The sequence below is a fragment of the Nasonia vitripennis genome, chromosome 4 (assembly GCF_009193385.2).
Source record: "Nasonia vitripennis strain AsymCx chromosome 4, Nvit_psr_1.1, whole genome shotgun sequence".
Classification (NCBI taxonomy): domain Eukaryota; kingdom Metazoa; phylum Arthropoda; class Insecta; order Hymenoptera; family Pteromalidae; genus Nasonia; species Nasonia vitripennis.
In genome coordinates, this window is record NC_045760.1 from 31,189,042 (window position 1) to 31,208,131 (window position 19,090).

Genomic DNA, 19,090 nt, shown 5'->3' on the forward strand with positions numbered 1-19,090 from the left:
ACGCGCAAAGTGGTTATAGGTGCAGCGATGCTTTGACAACGAATATAGACTTCCTATAGAAGAACGGTTCGTATAGCGGCGAGGGGACAGAAAGCGGTAGTTCGGTACGCTCCGCGAGATGGCGACAGCCATCAATTTCTATCGTGCTGTCTCTCTAACTTTCACGGCGCCATTCAAATTTTAAGCTTGCGGTCAACTCAGCCGAATATCAATGTCCTTGCTATATGAATGTTATAAAATTAAATAATAGCAGCTTAGATGTAAATAATAAATAAATATTATATATGACGCACTATAAAAATCGTGATACTTTAATTTTTACGTAATACTTAGAATTTAATTTTCGCTACAATGTGCGTAAAAATAATAAATCGGGATACTTGTTCTTAGTTAATATTAGTTTGTTTATGTAATTAAAAACAATCAAACTAATATTATTCGATGGAAACAAATCAGGAAGGTGGCTAAGTTTTCTTCCATTAGGAACAGGTTAGGATAAAAGGAAAGCATAGGTGTAAGAATAGCGATGATGATACGCATAAATTATTTACATTTCATGCAACTATCGATCAACACTCATGCAACTGCTGTTAATGAAGGTATTTACAAATATTTAATTAATTAAAGAAAAGAAAAGAATATGAAAAATCAAAACATACTATTATTTAATTAATGAGTTAAAATATTTATTATGTGCATGCAATTAAATACAAATGATTTTATATTGATGAGTGATTAAAAGTTGTAAACAAAAATAATTTTAAATAAAAACCAGTGCTTATTCTATTTAAAAAATTACTACCGTTTATCGACAATTTATAAGAATTCCTCGGTGAATAAAATAAAATATAAAGTATAAAGTAATAATTGGCTGAGACGACACAATAAGCAAATAAGCACTTTGATTATCTTCGAGACATAAAATTTGTTGCTAAAAATGACTGTAGAATTTGATTGAAAAATTTATTTTTATATACTCGAACTGTGCTTATCGATGGCTTAATTTCTGTAATTTGGCATTCGGTTTCTCACCAGCAACAGCACGTTTTTGACATTTTGCATCACGTGCACGCCAATTAATCCATTTTAATTCATAAAAAATGTGCACTCTCACAAAAAAAGCTACTATACGTTGTCAATGCGATTTGCATGTCCCATCAATATTAAAGTACTTTTGATCCACTCTAAACTATTTTTTAAATAATCTACAACCTGTGGATTGTGATCGGATAAAGGTCGGCGCAAAGGATTTTTGTCTTTAGGGCTTCTATTGTTTAAGCAATTGAAAAGATCATTAACTTTTTTAATAAAATCACCCGTGGCTATACTGTGTGGATTATTTAATTTGTCCCTAGTTACAAAAGAAGCAGTTAATATAGCAGATGAAACTATGTTAGTGAAAATTTGAGCCGCTAAGCTAACATTCATTACTTCAAAGCACTACGTTCGAGATGTTTCATAGTTAATTTAGGTGCCGATTTAGAAATTCAATTTTCTTCTTTAGCGTACAATTCTTTTAAAACGTCCCAAGATACTTTGTTACTCGCAATGGTCATTTGATGAAGCCTAAAATTATTACGGAGGCATTTAAGTAGGTGAGGAGCATCGTAGTTAAAGAAAATTTTACGTTCATATCGCTCAATGTAAGGTTTATCTTTCTTAATTTTTAAAGTATTATCTGCAGTTCGATTTGGAGAACCCCCATCGCAAACCATGGATTTTACTTTAAAACCGGTTTCTTCTACATAATCTAAAATATCCAAAATAATTTTACTGAGTTGAGTACCACAAACGGCGTTATGTGAAACATAGTAAGCGACAGGTTGTCTCCAATTATACTGCATGAAAACATGAAAACTAAAACATGATTACCCGCCTGCACGCTTCGGCCGTGTTCAGCTAAATATGTAAATCCCTCAACATAAACTTTTTTAGAATTGTAATCTAAGCGTTTTTTGATGCTCATCTCATCCCACATTAAATCACATTCGCGTTCTTTTGAAGACATCGCGTCAGCTTTTAACAATTTAGATAAATTTTCAGATTTTCCCGTAGCTAAATCTATTTCATTAACCCATTTCCTAATATTTGTTACGCAAGGGAGAGCAAAATTCTATTATTTACGTAAAAAACAATAAGCTTTAGGAGATGTATAAAACAACTGTAAAGCAAATTGTTTTTCCTTGTCTGTCCATTTACGTTTTTTGATATGATTAGTCTGCATTTTAAAAAGGTTTAATTGTTTTTCATTTAATTTTTCAAATTGTTCAATAAAATCTAAAGTTTCATTATTTTTTTCGATTGTTTTACTTAAATTAACGATTTTTTTGTTTTTACTTTTCAAAACTTTTTGGTAATTTACGATTTTATATTTATGTTTTTTAGTTGAGCTTTAGCGGCTATTTGTACTAATTTTACAGATTTCTTGCAGTTTTCGTCTATTTGAAGTAATTGTTTTTTTTTAAGTTAGTGACTTCTTCTTCTAACTTTTGTTTTGAATTCATATAAGCATGAGTTGAAGTTTGATTTTGGAACAGTTTGCTGTTATTAATTATACTTGAATTATACTTCGCGTGCATTTGTCGAAGAAGAAGCGCGTATAGTTGAACGAACATGTTGGCTCATTTAAATCGATCAATCTTGGCTCTCCATTAACTAATTGTGACAAATCTGAATTTAATAAAGTATCATCAAGTAAACTATCATCAATTGGTTCATCGATTTCATGAGTAACATGTTCATTTATGTTTTGAGAGCCTTCTGGAACTGTACATAACACAAATGCTTTTGGGGTTGCAGAAGTCTTAAGTTTTCTCGTACCTGCTTTATTAGTATTCATCACATTATCATCTGCGAAATGTGATGAACAGATACGCTTGTTGTCTAACTGCTGCTTAGTCAAATCTACCAAACTTGCGTTGCTTTTTCGTAGAATCCATTCGGAACGTCTATAAATTTCGGCTGGTTAAAAACTAGATATACAGAGCTACAAGCTAAAAATAATCCATGCTAGACGGCAATTCACATTGGGTACATAATCTCTACGTTATTTTACGTTAGATTATAAAATAATCGCGACTGTAGAAAAAAATAATAGAAGTTGTTTCACTAACCATTTATTTAATTACTTTTTCTTCAAAAAATTAACAAATTATATATTATATATTGGATAAAATCAATTCCTTGGTAGAAATGCTCCGCATTAGTTGAGCAATACATGGGGAATTTTCAAAGTTGAAACGTAAGACTGCTTATTTAATTATTGACAAAAAAAAAAAAAAAACTAAGTATGTAAGCATCTATATTTTGCATAAGTTAGCATAATCACAAGTTAATATTAAATTAAATTAGATTGTTCCTGTTCAGTAAAACAACCCCATTTTATTAACATATTCGCCAACGAAAATTGTGAAATTACTGCCAGGGTTGAAAAATAGTTGTGTAATTTATTTAGTTTAAATTTACAAAAGGGTTGTATGGGATACAAAATAAATTTTGTTTGTACTTGAATATTTTCCAAAAAATACTAATATAAAAAGAGAATACATGAATATATAGATATTTATGTATATATCAATAAACAATTGCTCGTACAACTTTGTGTATGAACAGTTGTAGAATAAGATTTTAAATATAGTATGTTGCTCAATATTTGCAGAGATCATGAATAATTAAAATAAGCCGACTGTGCAATTTTTTAATGATTAGAAATTATAAATGATTATTATAATAAAAATACAATAAATAATTCAGTAAAACGTGAAAAGACAAACGAGTATGAACTATTGATGAAGAAACAAAATATTCTTACAAAAGTCATCGTCACATGCATCATACAAAACGTAAAAATCAATTCAATGCAATCTTAATTACCTGCTTAATCAAACGTGATAATGAATTTAAAAAAATTACATCTAAATAAAATCTCACTTGCTCATCAAAACCAAAAATTAATAAGTTAAAAATAAAAATCCAAAACCATCACTATTTTGGTAAAAAAAAATTTGTCGTTATAAATGTTTACAAAGATTTTATCGACTTTTTACCTTGAAGGAACTCAAATTATTTGTTTATTTCCGCAATTTTCTTTTAATTTAGCTACATCTGAAACTTTTACTGATGCCCTGGTATATAGGATATATAGGATTTAATAGGATCAATCGTTTTATATAGATAAATTTCCGATTAAGATTTACAATTAGAACTGATTATATTCTTCTAAATCGGATTTAATGAGTTATTTTTACCAGGGTGTATAAAGATTTTCATGAATTTGGGATGTTTTTATAACCTCCGATTACTGAATTTTCACATTTATTAACTCTAACAACACCCATGACAAACAGATTTATCGTATCTCATCACGCGGAAATCTGTGAAAGGTCAAATCAGGATTTTTTGCCTTTGATGTTCCACAATCGGTGTAGACACAAAGTGCACGTGGAGACGACATGCTGACCACGAAATCTTCTTCGCTAAACACAATAAACCTATCTGAAAAATCTCACGAAACTAGAACGATGTACTTCCCTATTTACTACTATTATTTAACGCTATTTGTTGCAAAAGAACTCTGTAGACTGTGAACAAGAATGACTAACAAACACAGAGACTGCGGCAAAGCTCTCTTCGTGCTGTTTACGCGGCTTTTTTCCTAATCAGAAAAATATGGTTGTCACAAGCAATACTTTTGTAGAGCCTCCTTACACACTCATTAATCATTTTCTTATCATTTATTTATTTTCATTATTGTTAAAAAGTATATTTTACATAATATACTGCGTGAATGATGAATCGTCTGCTGGTGCGTGCTCATATGCGCGACAAGCTGAAGGAAACTCATAGGTGGCGCCGCTGAGCGGTTGGGTAACAGAACTAACGGCCTGTTACCCAAGCTTTCGTCCCCCCATCTTAACACAGAACCGTTCTTCTATAGGAAGTCTATATTCGTTGGCTTTGATATGGTGGAAGCTTCGGTGGCGCGAGTATTCGAAAAGTAATTGCAATTTGTCGGATATTCACTTTGTACGCACGATTATGTTTGTAAAAACTGTTGGAAATGTCTAGAAGGTGCTTTTTTTTTGTTGCGTTTTAGAAGTTTTCATAGGGAGATAGGACACTTTGCGGATGAGCTATCGAGTGTTCTGTGACGGTCACTTTCTATTTCTCGATGTTTCGAACTTTTTGCGTTTTGCCGTAGTGTTTTTTTTAGATTTTAGATATAGTTTGTGCTGCTTCTCTTTGTTGGTTCAGACTAAAAAGTTTTATATACAATTCTATGAATATTAATATTGTATATATAGCGCAAGTCACTAAAATACGGGGAACACCAATGCCCCGTAAAAAACGTTCGCTTCCGTTAATTTAGCTGAAATTTGTTTGGCACAGTTCTACTTCGTTATAATTAATGATGTCATAAATATGTTTAAAAAAATCCCATGTGGGAATACCCAAACTTAGTGCCAATTGGGTTTACCCACACGGGAATGTGCAGAACCATTATAATACCTCATCCCAATGCATTCATATTTCATGTAAACAAATCCAAAAATAAAATGCCCACATACTTACTCGTTCTATCAAAACAATAAACAAAAACAAACGCAAAATACGTTCGAATCCCGTCTGCTAATAAACTCGCTCGGTACAGCGGGAGACCTAACCTTACCATCAGGGCAGAGCTCGACTATTTGTGTATAGGTATATATATCCATTCTCATATCCCCAGACCTCAGAATTCAGCCAGACAGGCCGTCGTCGGTAGTTGCACTTTGGTGATCCACGCGCTGCTAGGAGGCGATGCGTCCGTCAACAGTAGCCTCGTAGCGAAGATAAGACGCTGCTCCTCATGGTTCGGTGCAGAGGTGACGTGATGCTGTGGTCATGATCCGCTGGAGATTCACTAGTGAGGACTAGTGAACTCTCTTTCCCAGAGTCATGGTGGTGATGAAGACCCACCTGGAGAACAGGTCCTCCAACTGCCTGAGGAAGTACAGGATCTTCTTCGTATGTGGCCTAGTGCTGCTCTGCGCACAGGTCTACCTGGCTTACAACTTCCTCGCACTGGAAAACGAGAGTCAGCAGAGACCTGGCAAGGCTACACTCGAGGAGGTAGAGATACGCTTGTGTTTGGCAGAGGATGGGGTGATTGTCTGAGTGACTTCCTGTGAGGAGAGTGTCGGGATTAAATGGTTATTAAGTGGGCTTTGGGTGACTGCTGATTTTTGTATCGTATATAGTTTTCAATTGATTTGTAGACTGATGGAGTTTGGTACTATGTACATTTTTGTGTAGTTTTATTCTTTAAAATAGTATGAGACATTGTTAATGATGAATTATACAGTCAAATTATCAAAATTGCTAAATTACTATTAATTTATATTGAGATAGAGATGAAAATGTGTTAATAAGTTATAGCTATTTCCTTCTTGGCTTGTTTCATCAACCAGTGATTTACAACTTAGTAAATCAGCTATTGGTATTTTTAGGAAGTAGGACATACTAGGCTTCATACTGTGATCTCAATTGTTTCGTGCCATTCTTATAATATTTCATCATTACTAAGTTACCACACTTAAAATAATTTTATTGTATATTTGTACAAGCAAAATCATGTTAATTAATGTTTCGAAATGCTCATTTGCCTTTTAGACTAACTTTTCTCGAGATGACGAAGATGAAGGACTGCCAAAGGGGACCCGTCAACTAAAATTGCCACCTGACAAGCAAGGCAGCTCTAACAAAGCTTTAAATCGTAACCGTACTACTAGGGTAAAGCTTGACCGCAACTCTCTTAATTTTGTACCAGCCTGTGAAGTCACAGGTAATTTTTATCATTAGTTTCTCTTAGCAAATCTTCTATTTGTCACATTTAAATTAAAAAATTCGCAATTCACAGGTAGAGAAGCGGTAAGTGCCATAACTCGAGCGCAAAGTCAAATGTGCAAGGAGCGCATTGTCAATGTGACGTGCCTTAGTCAGCAGAATCTGCTGTATCCTACAAAGTTACAGTCTTCCTGCCCGCATTCGCTGGGCTTCGTTGGTGTTCCCAAGAGCTTGGGTTGCTTCAAGGATGATAAAATATCCAGGCTTCTGCCCAACTATTATGCTGTTTTCAAGACTAACAATTCGCCAGAGCACTGCGCCTACATGTGCTTGCAGTCTGGCTTTCCTTACGCTGGTGTTGAATACTCGTGAGCCGTTTTTTTTCTCAATTAGTAATATCTGATCAAATGACGTTCTTGATGAAAAACAACTATTTTATTTTAGAATGGAATGTTTCTGTGGTAAGGAAGAACCTTCCAAGACAAACCAGTTACCAGACTCTAGTTGTAATATGAAATGTCCTGGAGATCCTAAGCAACCTTGTGGTGGATATCTGACTATAAACATTTTTTTAACAGGCATTCAAAGTACGAAAATAAATGAAAGTTCTTATTTACAACGTTTAGAAAGCAGTAAAAATAACGTACTATATTTTTAGGATTCAAGGCACAAGAAGCGAGAAATTCTAGTTTAAAAAGCACTGACGAAGCACCGGTTAGAATCGCGTATTTGTTGACTGTTAATGGCAGAGCTAGTCGACAAGTGAGACGTCTCATCAGTATTCTTTATGATCCCTCACATTTATTCTACATACACGTAGACGCGGTAAATATACACTTCCTCTTCTGTTAAAGAAAATCTAAATCTACAAGACTAAAATTTATTTACTTCGAATCGCAGCGTCAAGACTACATGTACAGAGAAATGCTGGAGGTCGAGCGAAAATGCAAAAATAAGAACATAATAGTAGCCAAGGGTCCGGACTTGCGACATGCGAGCATCTGGGGAGGTGCCAGTCTCCTCACGACTTTCCTCACCTCTGCTCGTCAGATGCTCTTGCATTCGAAGAACTGGGACTTTCTGGTCAATCTCTCGGAGTCCGATTATCCGATCAAAACCAACGCTCGTCTCGTCGAGTTTCTCACGTGGAATAGAGGCATGAATTTCGTCAAGTCGCATGGCCGTGAGGTTCAGAGGTTTCTGACTAAACAGGTGCTTTACTCAACTTAAACCTCAATCAATAATTTAAAAGCAAAACGTATACATCAGATGGCAATATTTTTCTTTCAGGGTTTAGATAAAACGTTCGTAGAATGTGAAGCGCGTATGTGGCGAGTGGGTGACCGAAAGCTCCCCAATGGTATCCAGATAGACGGAGGTAGCGACTGGGTCGCGTTATCCCGCGATTTCGTAGAATACGTTGCCCGACCGGAACCAGATGCCCTCGTAACTGGGTTATTAAAAATCTTCCGCTACACGCTGTTGCCGGCCGAGTCGTTTTTCCACACGGCGTTGAGAAACTCACGCTTCTGCGATACCTACGTCGACAACAACCTGCACGTGACTAACTGGAAACGCAAGCTTGGCTGCAAGTGTCAGTACAAGGCTGTAGTCGATTGGTGTGGGTGTAGTCCGAATGACTTTAAAATGGAGGATTTCAATAGGATCAGGAATACTGCTGAGAAGAATCTGTTCTTTGCTAGGAAGTTTGAACCGGTTATCGATCAGAGAATCATTGACAGGGTAGAGCAATGGCTCTATCCTGAGAGAGCAAATGCTACCACTGCACTGGTTAGTATATTTAATTTATAATATGTTGAAATAATAAATACAAACTTTTAAATTTTAATCTACTTACTTCATTGTAACAGACCATCAAAGGCTACGACTCCTATTGGCAAAGTCTCTACCACCACGAAGACATAAGTCCAGCAGCCGATGACGCTCTTCTCACTGTGTCCAGCTCCTTAGCACGACTTGTTTACCAACGATTCGGTGAACCGCCAGGGATCGAAGGGGCCACTGTCCATCTGCTTGAGACGAGCGCATACTTTAGGGAAAATCACTTTGCGGGAATACTCATACGAGCGGCTTCGGATCGCCTTGCTATGGAGTCGTCCACGCTTATGGTGTGTATAGGACGCATATAAGTCTTTTTTGCCAGAGGCAACATTTCAGTAATAAATTTTCCATTTAAATAGACTGACTTCCCGGATCAAGTTGAGGCATTGATATACCCAAAACGTAATCTATCGACAGCCCGCTCGTGGGTTGGTAAAATCACTAGTATGACGATAAATACGGACTACGATCAGAAGGAGCAGATGTTCAGGAATTTCTTAGGAGGCGTCGGTCCAATGTCGAGTCCTGCATTGGCTTATGAATTCGATGCGAGTGTACCAGTACCGCAAAATTTCACAGTTTTGTGGTTGGATCCTTTATATAGGCTGGCTGACATCAATTACCTACAGATCGAGGAATCGTCTCTGGTCAGTTAGATAACATTTAATCTGAATCTATAACATGTTTATAAGATTTATACAGTTCTTGGTCTAACGTAATAACTTGCAGATAGGATATCTGAAACCTCAATTGAGTGACCCACTGCAGATCGGCATTTGGAATGTATTCGTAATACTAGATTCCAAAATTATAGTCAAATTGAATTTTTTGGTGACGCCTCTGACGCATTGGCGAAATCGACCGATAGGTCACGAAAAATCTCGCGAAGTGAATCACGGCCCTGCAACCCCCTACCATGTTGCAAAAGATCAGGCGGACAGGTGGCTCGAGTTTCTTCAACCGCATATTACGATGAAAGATACCGCAACTCGAGCTGGATCCGAGGTACTTTATTCGTGAACGACCTAAAAACTTAGTTTAATTCCGGTAGAGTAATTTTCTATATTTTCAAAACAGGTACGCATAGGGTGGCAATTAGAGCGGTGGGTGGATACGTACATCTTCGAGCACTACGAGGTGTCGCGAGTCTGCGATGCTGGCGAGGAACGACCGCGAAGTCGGGCCAAACACTCCAAATCTCCGCTGCTCCAGCGTTGTATCGCCACCGATTGGAGCTCCCTAGCTCCCGACCCAAAGTCTGATGTCCGTAGCATATGTCAAAAGAGTCGATGAGAGAAAGAAAGAGAGAGATGAATGGAAATGAAAAGCCCTTTTTGTATTGACGGGTATTCTCTGCGTCAGCCATCCTTATTACCTAGATTCGGTTGGGTTCCGTCAGTGATTTCGAATGATCGTTGCCGGTGTAATAAATGTTTCTTGGAACGCACAATTTTGATTATCGATCGATGCCCGATACCAATGGTGTTCACTTTCTACACGGTTCACGTTGTTGATCTTGCACTAAAAACGGGTGTCTAATTGAATTCTCTCGAGTTGTTGTCTAACGTTAATGTCATGATCATTACACCCAATGTGTGTCTCAGGTGTCTGGAGAAAAATCAAATTGAACTTGCGTATTGCAATTAAATTCTCGGGTCTCGTTCATTGCGTATCGATGTTTTAGAGGTACTTTTTATCGAACAAGTAATAATAATGAATCTTGCCAGTGAAAAAGCAATATATAAGATTACACGCATATACTCACTTAGCAATTTTATGGTCTGAAATTTATACGAGTTATTTTTTTGAATAAATTGGTCATATCAGTGGGGAGGTATTCGAATCAAATAGATGGTAGGGATAAGAATAACGTTTTGTGATATGCATTTGTTACCTATGTATTTAAAAGCTACTTCTTTGGGGAATAATTGTACGCGTAAGGTACAGCTTGTAATGGGGCAGTCTTATTGAATACGTATATTTTAATACAATGTGATATACGTTACTCTATGACTATTGGGTTGCATTGTGCGTAGTTTCAAATTAGGAAAAGACGATCTATATTCTTACGTTTCGTAGTACTATTGAGATTTTGCTGATATAGCTTTACATTGTCAATGATTAGCTTTGTATGATACCGATGCGATGCAAGTAAATAACGATTTTTTTAATTAGGTTCGAGTCGAAGTAATTTTATATACGTGTGAAGTTATAATAGCTAAGTAATAAGAAGCATAATTGAATCAAAAACATTTTTTCAATTATAATAATTATAATGAAATGCATGTACGTTAGAGGAAGGCTTTAATATAAATTTGAGACTTTCTAAGATAATATTTACTCAATATACATGTTTTAGGTAATATTCGTTTTATATCTTCAAGCTTTTTGTAAAAGTTGATGCTGTTAAAATAACGTACACGTATAACGTGTAAGTGGTTTATTATGTATTATACAAAAATATTACATAAAAATAAGGAAACTATGAAGGTAATTAAAAAATCGACAAACTTGAGTTTGTTACAGACTGAATAATGGCTAAAATAATTAAAATTATGCTATGATCTCTATTCGACAATAATTTTCATATTGCAATAAAATTTGGAGTATTTCTTACAATATTGTTTGCTTAGCATTCTCATTTCTCAAAGTTTAACTATCATTATAATTACATGTTTTCGTGAATGGAATACTTACCTTCTCTAATTACTAAAAAGTACTCAAACACTAAGCCAGTGACCGAATAAGACATTTCGATTCGCTATATTTTATAGCTTCTCTTATATCGAACAAATTATGGTAATTAATTGTTAGTTTTTCTATAAATCTATTTAATAATCGTTTTGTAAAAGCTACTTTTGACGCAAAGTTATTCGGCGAACTTCATTGATACTTACCACAATGATATTCGATTGATGTGTTAAACGATCATTTGGAGTGCAAAAAGAACCCGACCGATTATTTATCAAACAACGTGCCATTCCTTATTAACGCAGCGTGTCGCGCATATTTGTAAGAACAAATGATGTTCAAATGAATATTTTTATATCAATTAAATGTACATACATATACATTCGATCTTAATAAATATTTACGATGAATATACTTCGATTATAATCGACTTTATTAACAACAAATAAACGACGTTAATCTTTCAACTCTTTGATAAAAGAAAAATATTTTATGTGTATATTGACGTATATTCCGACATGTTAGAAAAGTCGTTTCTCAAAACAGTAAAAACAAGCAAAATCAATACTCTTTAAAATGCTGTATTACTTTTACATCATAAAATTTCCAAAGATTAACTTTGACATGTATTAAATATACATTAGTTTACCTGTAATTCTTGTAAATACTTAATTGAATAAAACCAAAAATGAAAAATCTATGCATTACGCACCGACCCGTTCTTACTTACCTCTTTGTTTGGCTTCCTCTCACGATTTATTAAAAGAAAAAGGATATAAATAAGAATTAAAGGAGATGCAAATATTTTATAATTAAATATATTGTATCGACAAATAAAAAGCTTTTACACGAAGTTGATCAACGAAGGAATGTTAAAGGGGTAAAAGTGACAAGTATAGTGAGCGCAAGTGGCACTGTATAATACAACGTGACATATAATTATATTTCCTAAATATAATTGTATAATTAATCAATAGCGATGCAAATGAACAAAAAGTTCACAATAATCAGATGTAATAACAATTGTTAAAAGCGCGAATTTGATATCGCGTGGAGATAGCTATTTGACAATTTATATTTTCCTCGCGTATAAACTTCACAAAAATCACAAGTCCGCTACAAAAACATCAATATGAAGTCATCATGAGTTTTTAGAATAATAAATTTATCGATTGCTTTGCATTCGAGGCAGCACATTTTAAAAACAGAGAGAAGTGAAGTTTCGTTAATATCTATAACGTACGTATACATATCGTTAGAAAATGAAGAAAAACAGTAAAAAAAATTAAAATTTCAACGAGCGCATAAAAGCTACGCTTATACATTAAAAATTTGATCTTGGCAAGACTTCTTCCAAAAAAAGAAAAATTATAAAATCCTCTTCCGATTCTCTATCTACATATATATTGCACGCTCAGTTCTTTCATCAATTTTTTCCGTCAAATAATACATACACGATAAAATAATAATATCAATAATAATAATAATAATAATAATAAAAATAATAATATAAAAAGTAAGGATGTGGAGTACAGAGAAAGATACTCGAGTCAGCAGAAAATTATAGAATCAAAATGATTGTATAAAAAAAGTCATGGAGAGAAGTCGATCCGCAAAAGTCGTGTGTCCTCCAGCTTCAGATAGCTCAGCTCACGTCGCTGCTGCCGCTGCAATTGTCGTTTGTGACTCCTCTCGTATGTTGTGTATTGTGTGTATCAATGTAAAAAAATGTATGTATATCAAAGCAGTAAGTGGTCCGATCAGCAGATGATCATCAGACGTCGCCGTTGCTGACGGCTATGGGGGCCGCGGACGCCGCCTGCGGAGTCGTCGCAGCTGCCGTCGCCGACCACTTGTTTTTGTGGGGATCGACACCGAAGCCCTCGTCGTAGTTACCCCGCGTTATGAAGAGCTGCTTGAAGTGCGGGATGCAGTAGAGCTTGCCGTTGTTCAGCGTGAACGTGTCCATTCTGCCGTGAGATGAGGTAATGTTAATATTTGTTCAGCTAGGCTTTATTGTAGTGTATCTAAAGAAAGTCGACGGGATACATACCTCAAGATGCAGTTGCATTGCAGACACCGGAAACACTGTTTGTGGAAGATCTTGTTGTTTGTCTCGACCTTTTCAAGGGGGTAGACTTTCTTCTCGCAGCTCTCGCACACGTCCATGCAGTTTGTTTGCATTTCCTGTTTCAATGTCAAATGATAATGAAGAACGATAAAGAAAATTATAAATAAACGTAAAATAAAAACCATATAAATAATAGTAAACTGCACGACGTTTCTCTTCTGAATTGCGATTGAAATCGAAATAATATTGTGGGTGTATGAAATGTTCAAGAAGAAGACCAACAGCGTAAAGTACAATTTTCATTTTATTGAGAAAAATCAGTTCGACCCTCAAATACCGATCTTCGCCTTTGTTTATTCACCACAATTGTCAGTGTGTGTCGTATAAAATATTACGTTATGACAAGTGTATAGCTCAATATAATAGTATTTTTTACCTTTCTTTGTCTTGCTTTTCGGGGGTTATACAACAAAACGCAAACGCACGAGCTACACGTAAGCCTATGATTGCTACGCATACGGAGGAGACTTGGATTATACAATCGCTTCTTTTCAAATCATAAACGTAGACATTTACGATCGATTACAAACTTACACTAAATCGCACTTCCTTTTTGGTTTTTTCTCTTTTTAGAAAAATGTTTAATCGTCGTTTTGAAAATGCTCAACATGAAACACTCAAGATTAATGCCCATGTTCTTGAATAAACGCACCAGTGCAAATGCAAGTGTAAATTTCGAATCGTCAAAATGATGCTGGAAATTTGTAGGCGATATGAGGTTAGTCGTCGACTGAGTGAGATATCGCGAAAACTGACTTTGCGACGCTTGCAAATTTGTATTTTTCGTCCTTATTTCACATAATATCTTGAAAATATACTATCGACTCTGCGAATTGTGCGACTTAAATGCAAAATATAACGCATGATTAGGCTCGGTTTTAATATATGGTACTTTTAACGTGGACATCTCGATTCACTACTTGCAAGCGGAAAAAAGAGATTCTGTCTTTTTTCAATATCCCACTCAATCGACGACAAACTATTAGCACAAAAGGAATCGACAATTTTCTACGGCTTTTCTACGGGGCTCCTTAAGAATTACGCCAATATACAGTCTGATTAAAGTATGCATTGACTATTTTATAATATATATTTATTTAATAGACGAAAGCTCATTGAGTTTATTTTTTGGAAGTTGAAACGTGAAGGTTCCCTTTGGCTCATTTTTTTTCTCTCTCTCTCTTTCTCTCCTCACAAAACAATCGGGTCGCCGACGTACACTAGAAAAATATTAAAAATTTGTCGCTTATACCCTTCCCTCGGGAAAATACACACGCCCATCAATATAACTTTGATAATTTCCTTCGACTCTTTCATATATTAAACGAAAATCAATAAAACATCTCTAACAAATGATGATAATATTAAAATATACAATCGTCTAAAACTTAAGGTTAGTCGTACATCACCTAACTACTACACAAGTATATTTTACGATATAATGTTTTTATTTACTTTTTTAAAATTATTTTTGATGGTATACTTCACATTCGTGGCAAATAAACTCAATGGAATTTCGCGTACGTGATATAAATTGCAAAAATTCGTAAAGTCGACTCTTCCGCGTTGTTATACACAATATAGCGAGTTGGGAGATCTTAGTATTACAAAGTTTCAAGGTCTTAACGGCAGTCTTCTCAAAAAATCCGCGTATAAAAGCGTTGTTAAAAAGTTCGTATCAACTCGCTCGTAAAAAAATGTGTTTTATTTCAGTTCTCGATCAGTCTGTTATTTACCATCGTTGGAAGCTGCTCTCTTTCGTTAGAAATTTGCAACACCGAGCGGCTCTGTTCCATCGACTTTGCGAACATCTCTTCAGAAATTGAACGAGTGATTGGAAATCTGTGTCAGTAATGTCATCGATGAAACAGAATTGTCGCTCGGTACTCGGCGGAGTCGTAAAACGGTGCATGGATGAGATAAAAATTCCTCGAATGAATTCGGCATTGTACTTGGCACTCTTAGCTCGAAGACTTGACTGCGTCGTTTAGATACTATTGCGTAATTAAAAAATTATGCTTTTTTACAATTACAATATTTCCTCTGTCTGTAGTCTCAGAACGTCGGATCGTCGACGTATACATTTTGTTGCTTGTTTTAGACTTGTAAGTAATATTTATGGGATGATTTCGTTTTCATTCTCTTTCTCGCGCGCGCGCTCTCCCAATAAACCTGACCATTGGCAATTGCTTACGTTTTCACTTGAAATTTGCAGGCTCTTTTCAACAGAATAAAGAAAAAACCGCTCTAAAATCTCCGTCAAATTCATAAAATCCGTAAAATCCGCTAAAACGCACAACGTTCCAAGTTAAAATCATCTCTAAAAACTTAAAGAACAATATCTATAATATAGTATACTAATATTCAGAGTTGAACGTTTTTGATTGATTCTCGAAGAAGAAAACATCGTTGAGAGGTCGGACGAAATTTTGCAAACGAATCGATTAAAAAAAAAAGTGTTTTGTAATCCTTTTTGCCTCCTTTAATACAGAAGTGAAATCCAACTCGAATGAAAAATACCTTCCGAAAGCCAACGAAAAGCGTCCAACCCCAGCTAATCTCGTTCAATAATATATAATAATTAATTATTATAACATAATCGTAATCGCGATAATAATCACTATCGTAATAATAATAATAATATCAATATAATCAATGTATAGGTAATCGCTTTAAGGCTGTTCAATGATGCACTACGTAACAGAGGCCCTCGTCTTCTCTCCCCTCGACACACGATATAATAATAATAGTAATAATAGTAATAATGATTCTCACGTCTCGATCGAAAAACACATGATATAGAGGCTGGAACAATGACTTGCCGCGCGTGTGCACATATGCGATACAGGTATATAATATAATATCTCTTATTTCTTGCTGTCTGTGAGTGATATCCACAAGCTTCCCTGCTTGCTGCGCCCGGCCGCGAGAGGTTCGCTCGTAGTCTCGTTCCCAGTCTTGGTGAGGTCGATTACTGCGCCGGTCGGAAAACACATCACACGTGTAATTAGACGGAATTCGATATTCAATTAGCACACGCCTCCCTTTCTCTCTTCTCTTTCGTCGCTGTGTACGTGAGCGATGAAAAGTGGGAGAGAGAAAAAGAGAGGCTACAATTCAAGCGGAAGATGTATAGGCGACGACGAAAAAACGGCAAGCTGGGTGTTATATGCTACACAGTATACACACATTCCAAGGGTTTCTGTCTATTGGACGATAACCGACGCTTTTTTTTTCCTCAAGGCAGGCCCTGACTTTTGGATTGGGTTACGTTTTTAATCAGAGTTTCAGAGAAGAAGTACCGTGGATATCAGAGCCGACCCCGTGGTTGTGAGTATAAAATTAATGTAATTAAATTAAAGATACAACAGCGATATTATATACACAATTGTAAGAAATTAATCATGCCAGGCGATCGAACATAAAATTTTAATACATTAAAAACGAAAAGAATCTTAAAATTATGCGGCTACATAATACAACGCATCGGATTAAAGAATAAATTATAATACACTCGACAACACTTAGATACGTGCATGTTTGAGGGTCAAACAACAACTTGGCATGTCAGAATAGTACATTATAACGAAAATTGTACGTGTCGGTTAATGCCTTTGCGATACACGTGGTTATATGACAACAAAATATAATCAAGTTCATAAAATAAAATCGTCAATTCATTAATAAAGAAAAACATAACGAGTTAATGTGTTTGACTAAACACCGTGCAGTAGAGTATTATTTACATGTCTTCAAACTAGCCGTGGAGGGAAGTTCAAAACTTCTCCACAAACACGAATAAACTTTAACGATAAGAAAAATCGTACTCACCACAAATCGATTGACCTTAACTTTGGCGGCACGAGGCGCCTCGACGGGCTGCGAGCCCAGGGATTCAAAGCGAGCCCTGAGGCTGCTCGCCGACTCGATGCTGGGCTGGTTACCGTCGGTCTGGGCGATGTCCATCTCGGCGACGTGGTGGTTGGTCGTCTTGCCGTCGGTCGTCTCCCAGTGCTCAAACTTGGCGCGCAGGGTCTTGGCGCGCGCGGCGTTCTGAGCCTGCTTCAGGAACTCGTCCTCGACCTGCGAGATTCGATGAATTTTAATTACCGACGCACTGTTTTACCAACGGCTTGCCGGACGATAAGAAAAAAATTACACACCTTATCGGAAGCCCTGACGTAGTTGGGATTGTGCTCCTCGTCCTCGGACTCCTCGGCCTCGTCCTCCTCCTCGTCGGACTCGGACGCGGTGGCCTTGGCAAACTTGTCCTCCGGCGGTGGGGTGAATCGCTTGAGCGGCTTGGGTCCATCGGGAAGATCCTCCTTTGTCGCGTTTTCCTCCATCTGTCGGAAAATCGAGAGCATCTTGCGAGCGGTGTCGGTGCGCACCACCTCCTCGGCCCTGTCCTCGGCGCGAACTACGTCCGGATCCCGGTAGATCTCGCGGTCCGGCGAATCCATCTGTTGAGAGAAGAAATCACATCGATTAGTTATTTATATATTTTTTTAAATTATTATCTTCATAGAACACCGTTCAAACGTTATTAGGTTTTTAGTACGTGGGCTTGTATATTCAAATTTTCTCTCGTGTATATATATTCACTACAGGATGCGCGAAGGAAGTGATGAGGCATACGTGGAAAACAGGATGTTGGACGTAAAAAAAAAGAAACACGAAAGATCGAATAACCAATTCAGCGGCTATACCGGAAGTCTGGGGAATATCGAGTTTTAGCTGAATTCTGACGAGTCGAGGCATACACGAAGTGAAAATCGAGCTTATCGTGTATCTCGCCGATAAACACGAGAGGAGCAAATTGATTATTTCATGGTTAATAAATCACACATATGGAACAGCACAGTTATAATCAAGCAATTTACGCGCGATTAAGACCAGCCTTTCACACACACACACACACGAAAAAAAATCGCAAGACTCTCACGAAAAAAGGCCTCCCTTTCCAGCCGCACATTTCCCAGAGATTATTAACGATCGACTTGAGAATGTGTGCACAAGTATCGGTATTGTTCGGATCCCGGTTCATAAGCCCTCGTTCATCGGCTCTTTAAGAGTCAAATCTGGAGCTTCGAAGACAGCGGACGCTTTGAGGAGTCTTGGCACGTGTGGCACGATATTTCGACGTTTGCTCGATTTAATTAAACGTATGCGTACGCGTCTGCATAGGATATAATCAAGTGAATGTCGTAATTTAATTAGGAGACGATGGGAATGTCTCGTATACGCTTTTATTAAAGCTGGCAGTTTTAATTAACGAAATTCATCTTCCTGTCAAGCCTGACGAATGAAACCGTTTACACGTCTCTCCGCACTTCGTTCATTACAATAAATAAAGCCTGCCTATCGCTACATCGATCTACAAAAAAAAAAATCATAATCCTGTATCTCGGTTCCATCCCAGAACGATGCTCGCGTGTGTGCAGCCTTTTCTCCACACCAGGCGAGTCTCGCTCGCGGAGCCATCCGAGAGAGAAAAGTCGGTCGGTTCTGCTCGAGGGGCTGCTCTGCGGAAACTCCCACATTCCTTCGCCGCAGACTCAAGAGAGGCTTTTACTATACACACGTTCGATCTCGGCGGGG

The 19,090-nt window shown here is 36.7% G+C and overlaps 2 protein-coding genes across 33 annotated transcripts in view; one reads left to right on the forward strand and one right to left on the reverse strand.

Annotated features, from left to right (window-relative positions):
• Positions 1-5,625: 5,625 nt before the first annotated feature.
• LOC100120497 (xylosyltransferase oxt) lies at positions 5,626-12,058 on the forward strand. The gene is made up of 11 exons (XM_001604089.6): positions 5,626-6,111; positions 6,652-6,823; positions 6,899-7,193; positions 7,270-7,412; positions 7,484-7,650; positions 7,726-8,037; positions 8,116-8,616; positions 8,697-8,954; positions 9,027-9,314; positions 9,397-9,672; positions 9,745-12,058. Exons 1-11 carry the CDS (start codon positions 5,938-5,940, stop codon positions 9,958-9,960), a joined length of 2,802 nt encoding a protein of 933 aa, XP_001604139.2. The 5' UTR covers positions 5,626-5,937; the 3' UTR covers positions 9,961-12,058.
• A 102-nt stretch (positions 12,059-12,160) lies between these two features.
• LOC100120469 (probable GPI-anchored adhesin-like protein PGA55) overlaps positions 12,161-19,090 on the reverse strand; it is a 52,969-nt gene continuing 46,039 nt past the window's right edge. For 30 of the 32 annotated variants that reach the window (XM_032599774.1, XM_032599773.1, XM_008216454.4 and 27 more), the window contains 4 exons: positions 17,653-17,952; positions 17,321-17,572; positions 13,412-13,545; positions 12,161-13,328 (listed from right to left, as the gene is read on the reverse strand). In XM_032599774.1, coding sequence (XP_032455665.1) covers positions 13,133-13,328; positions 13,412-13,545; positions 17,321-17,572; positions 17,653-17,952 — 882 coding nt within the window. In that variant the 3' untranslated portion in view covers positions 12,161-13,132. Of the gene's footprint in view, positions 13,329-13,411; positions 13,546-13,715; positions 16,464-17,320; positions 17,573-17,652; positions 17,953-19,090 lie in introns of those variants that run through there. The other 2 variants (XM_032599767.1, XM_031930334.2) reach the window with 1 other exon arrangement.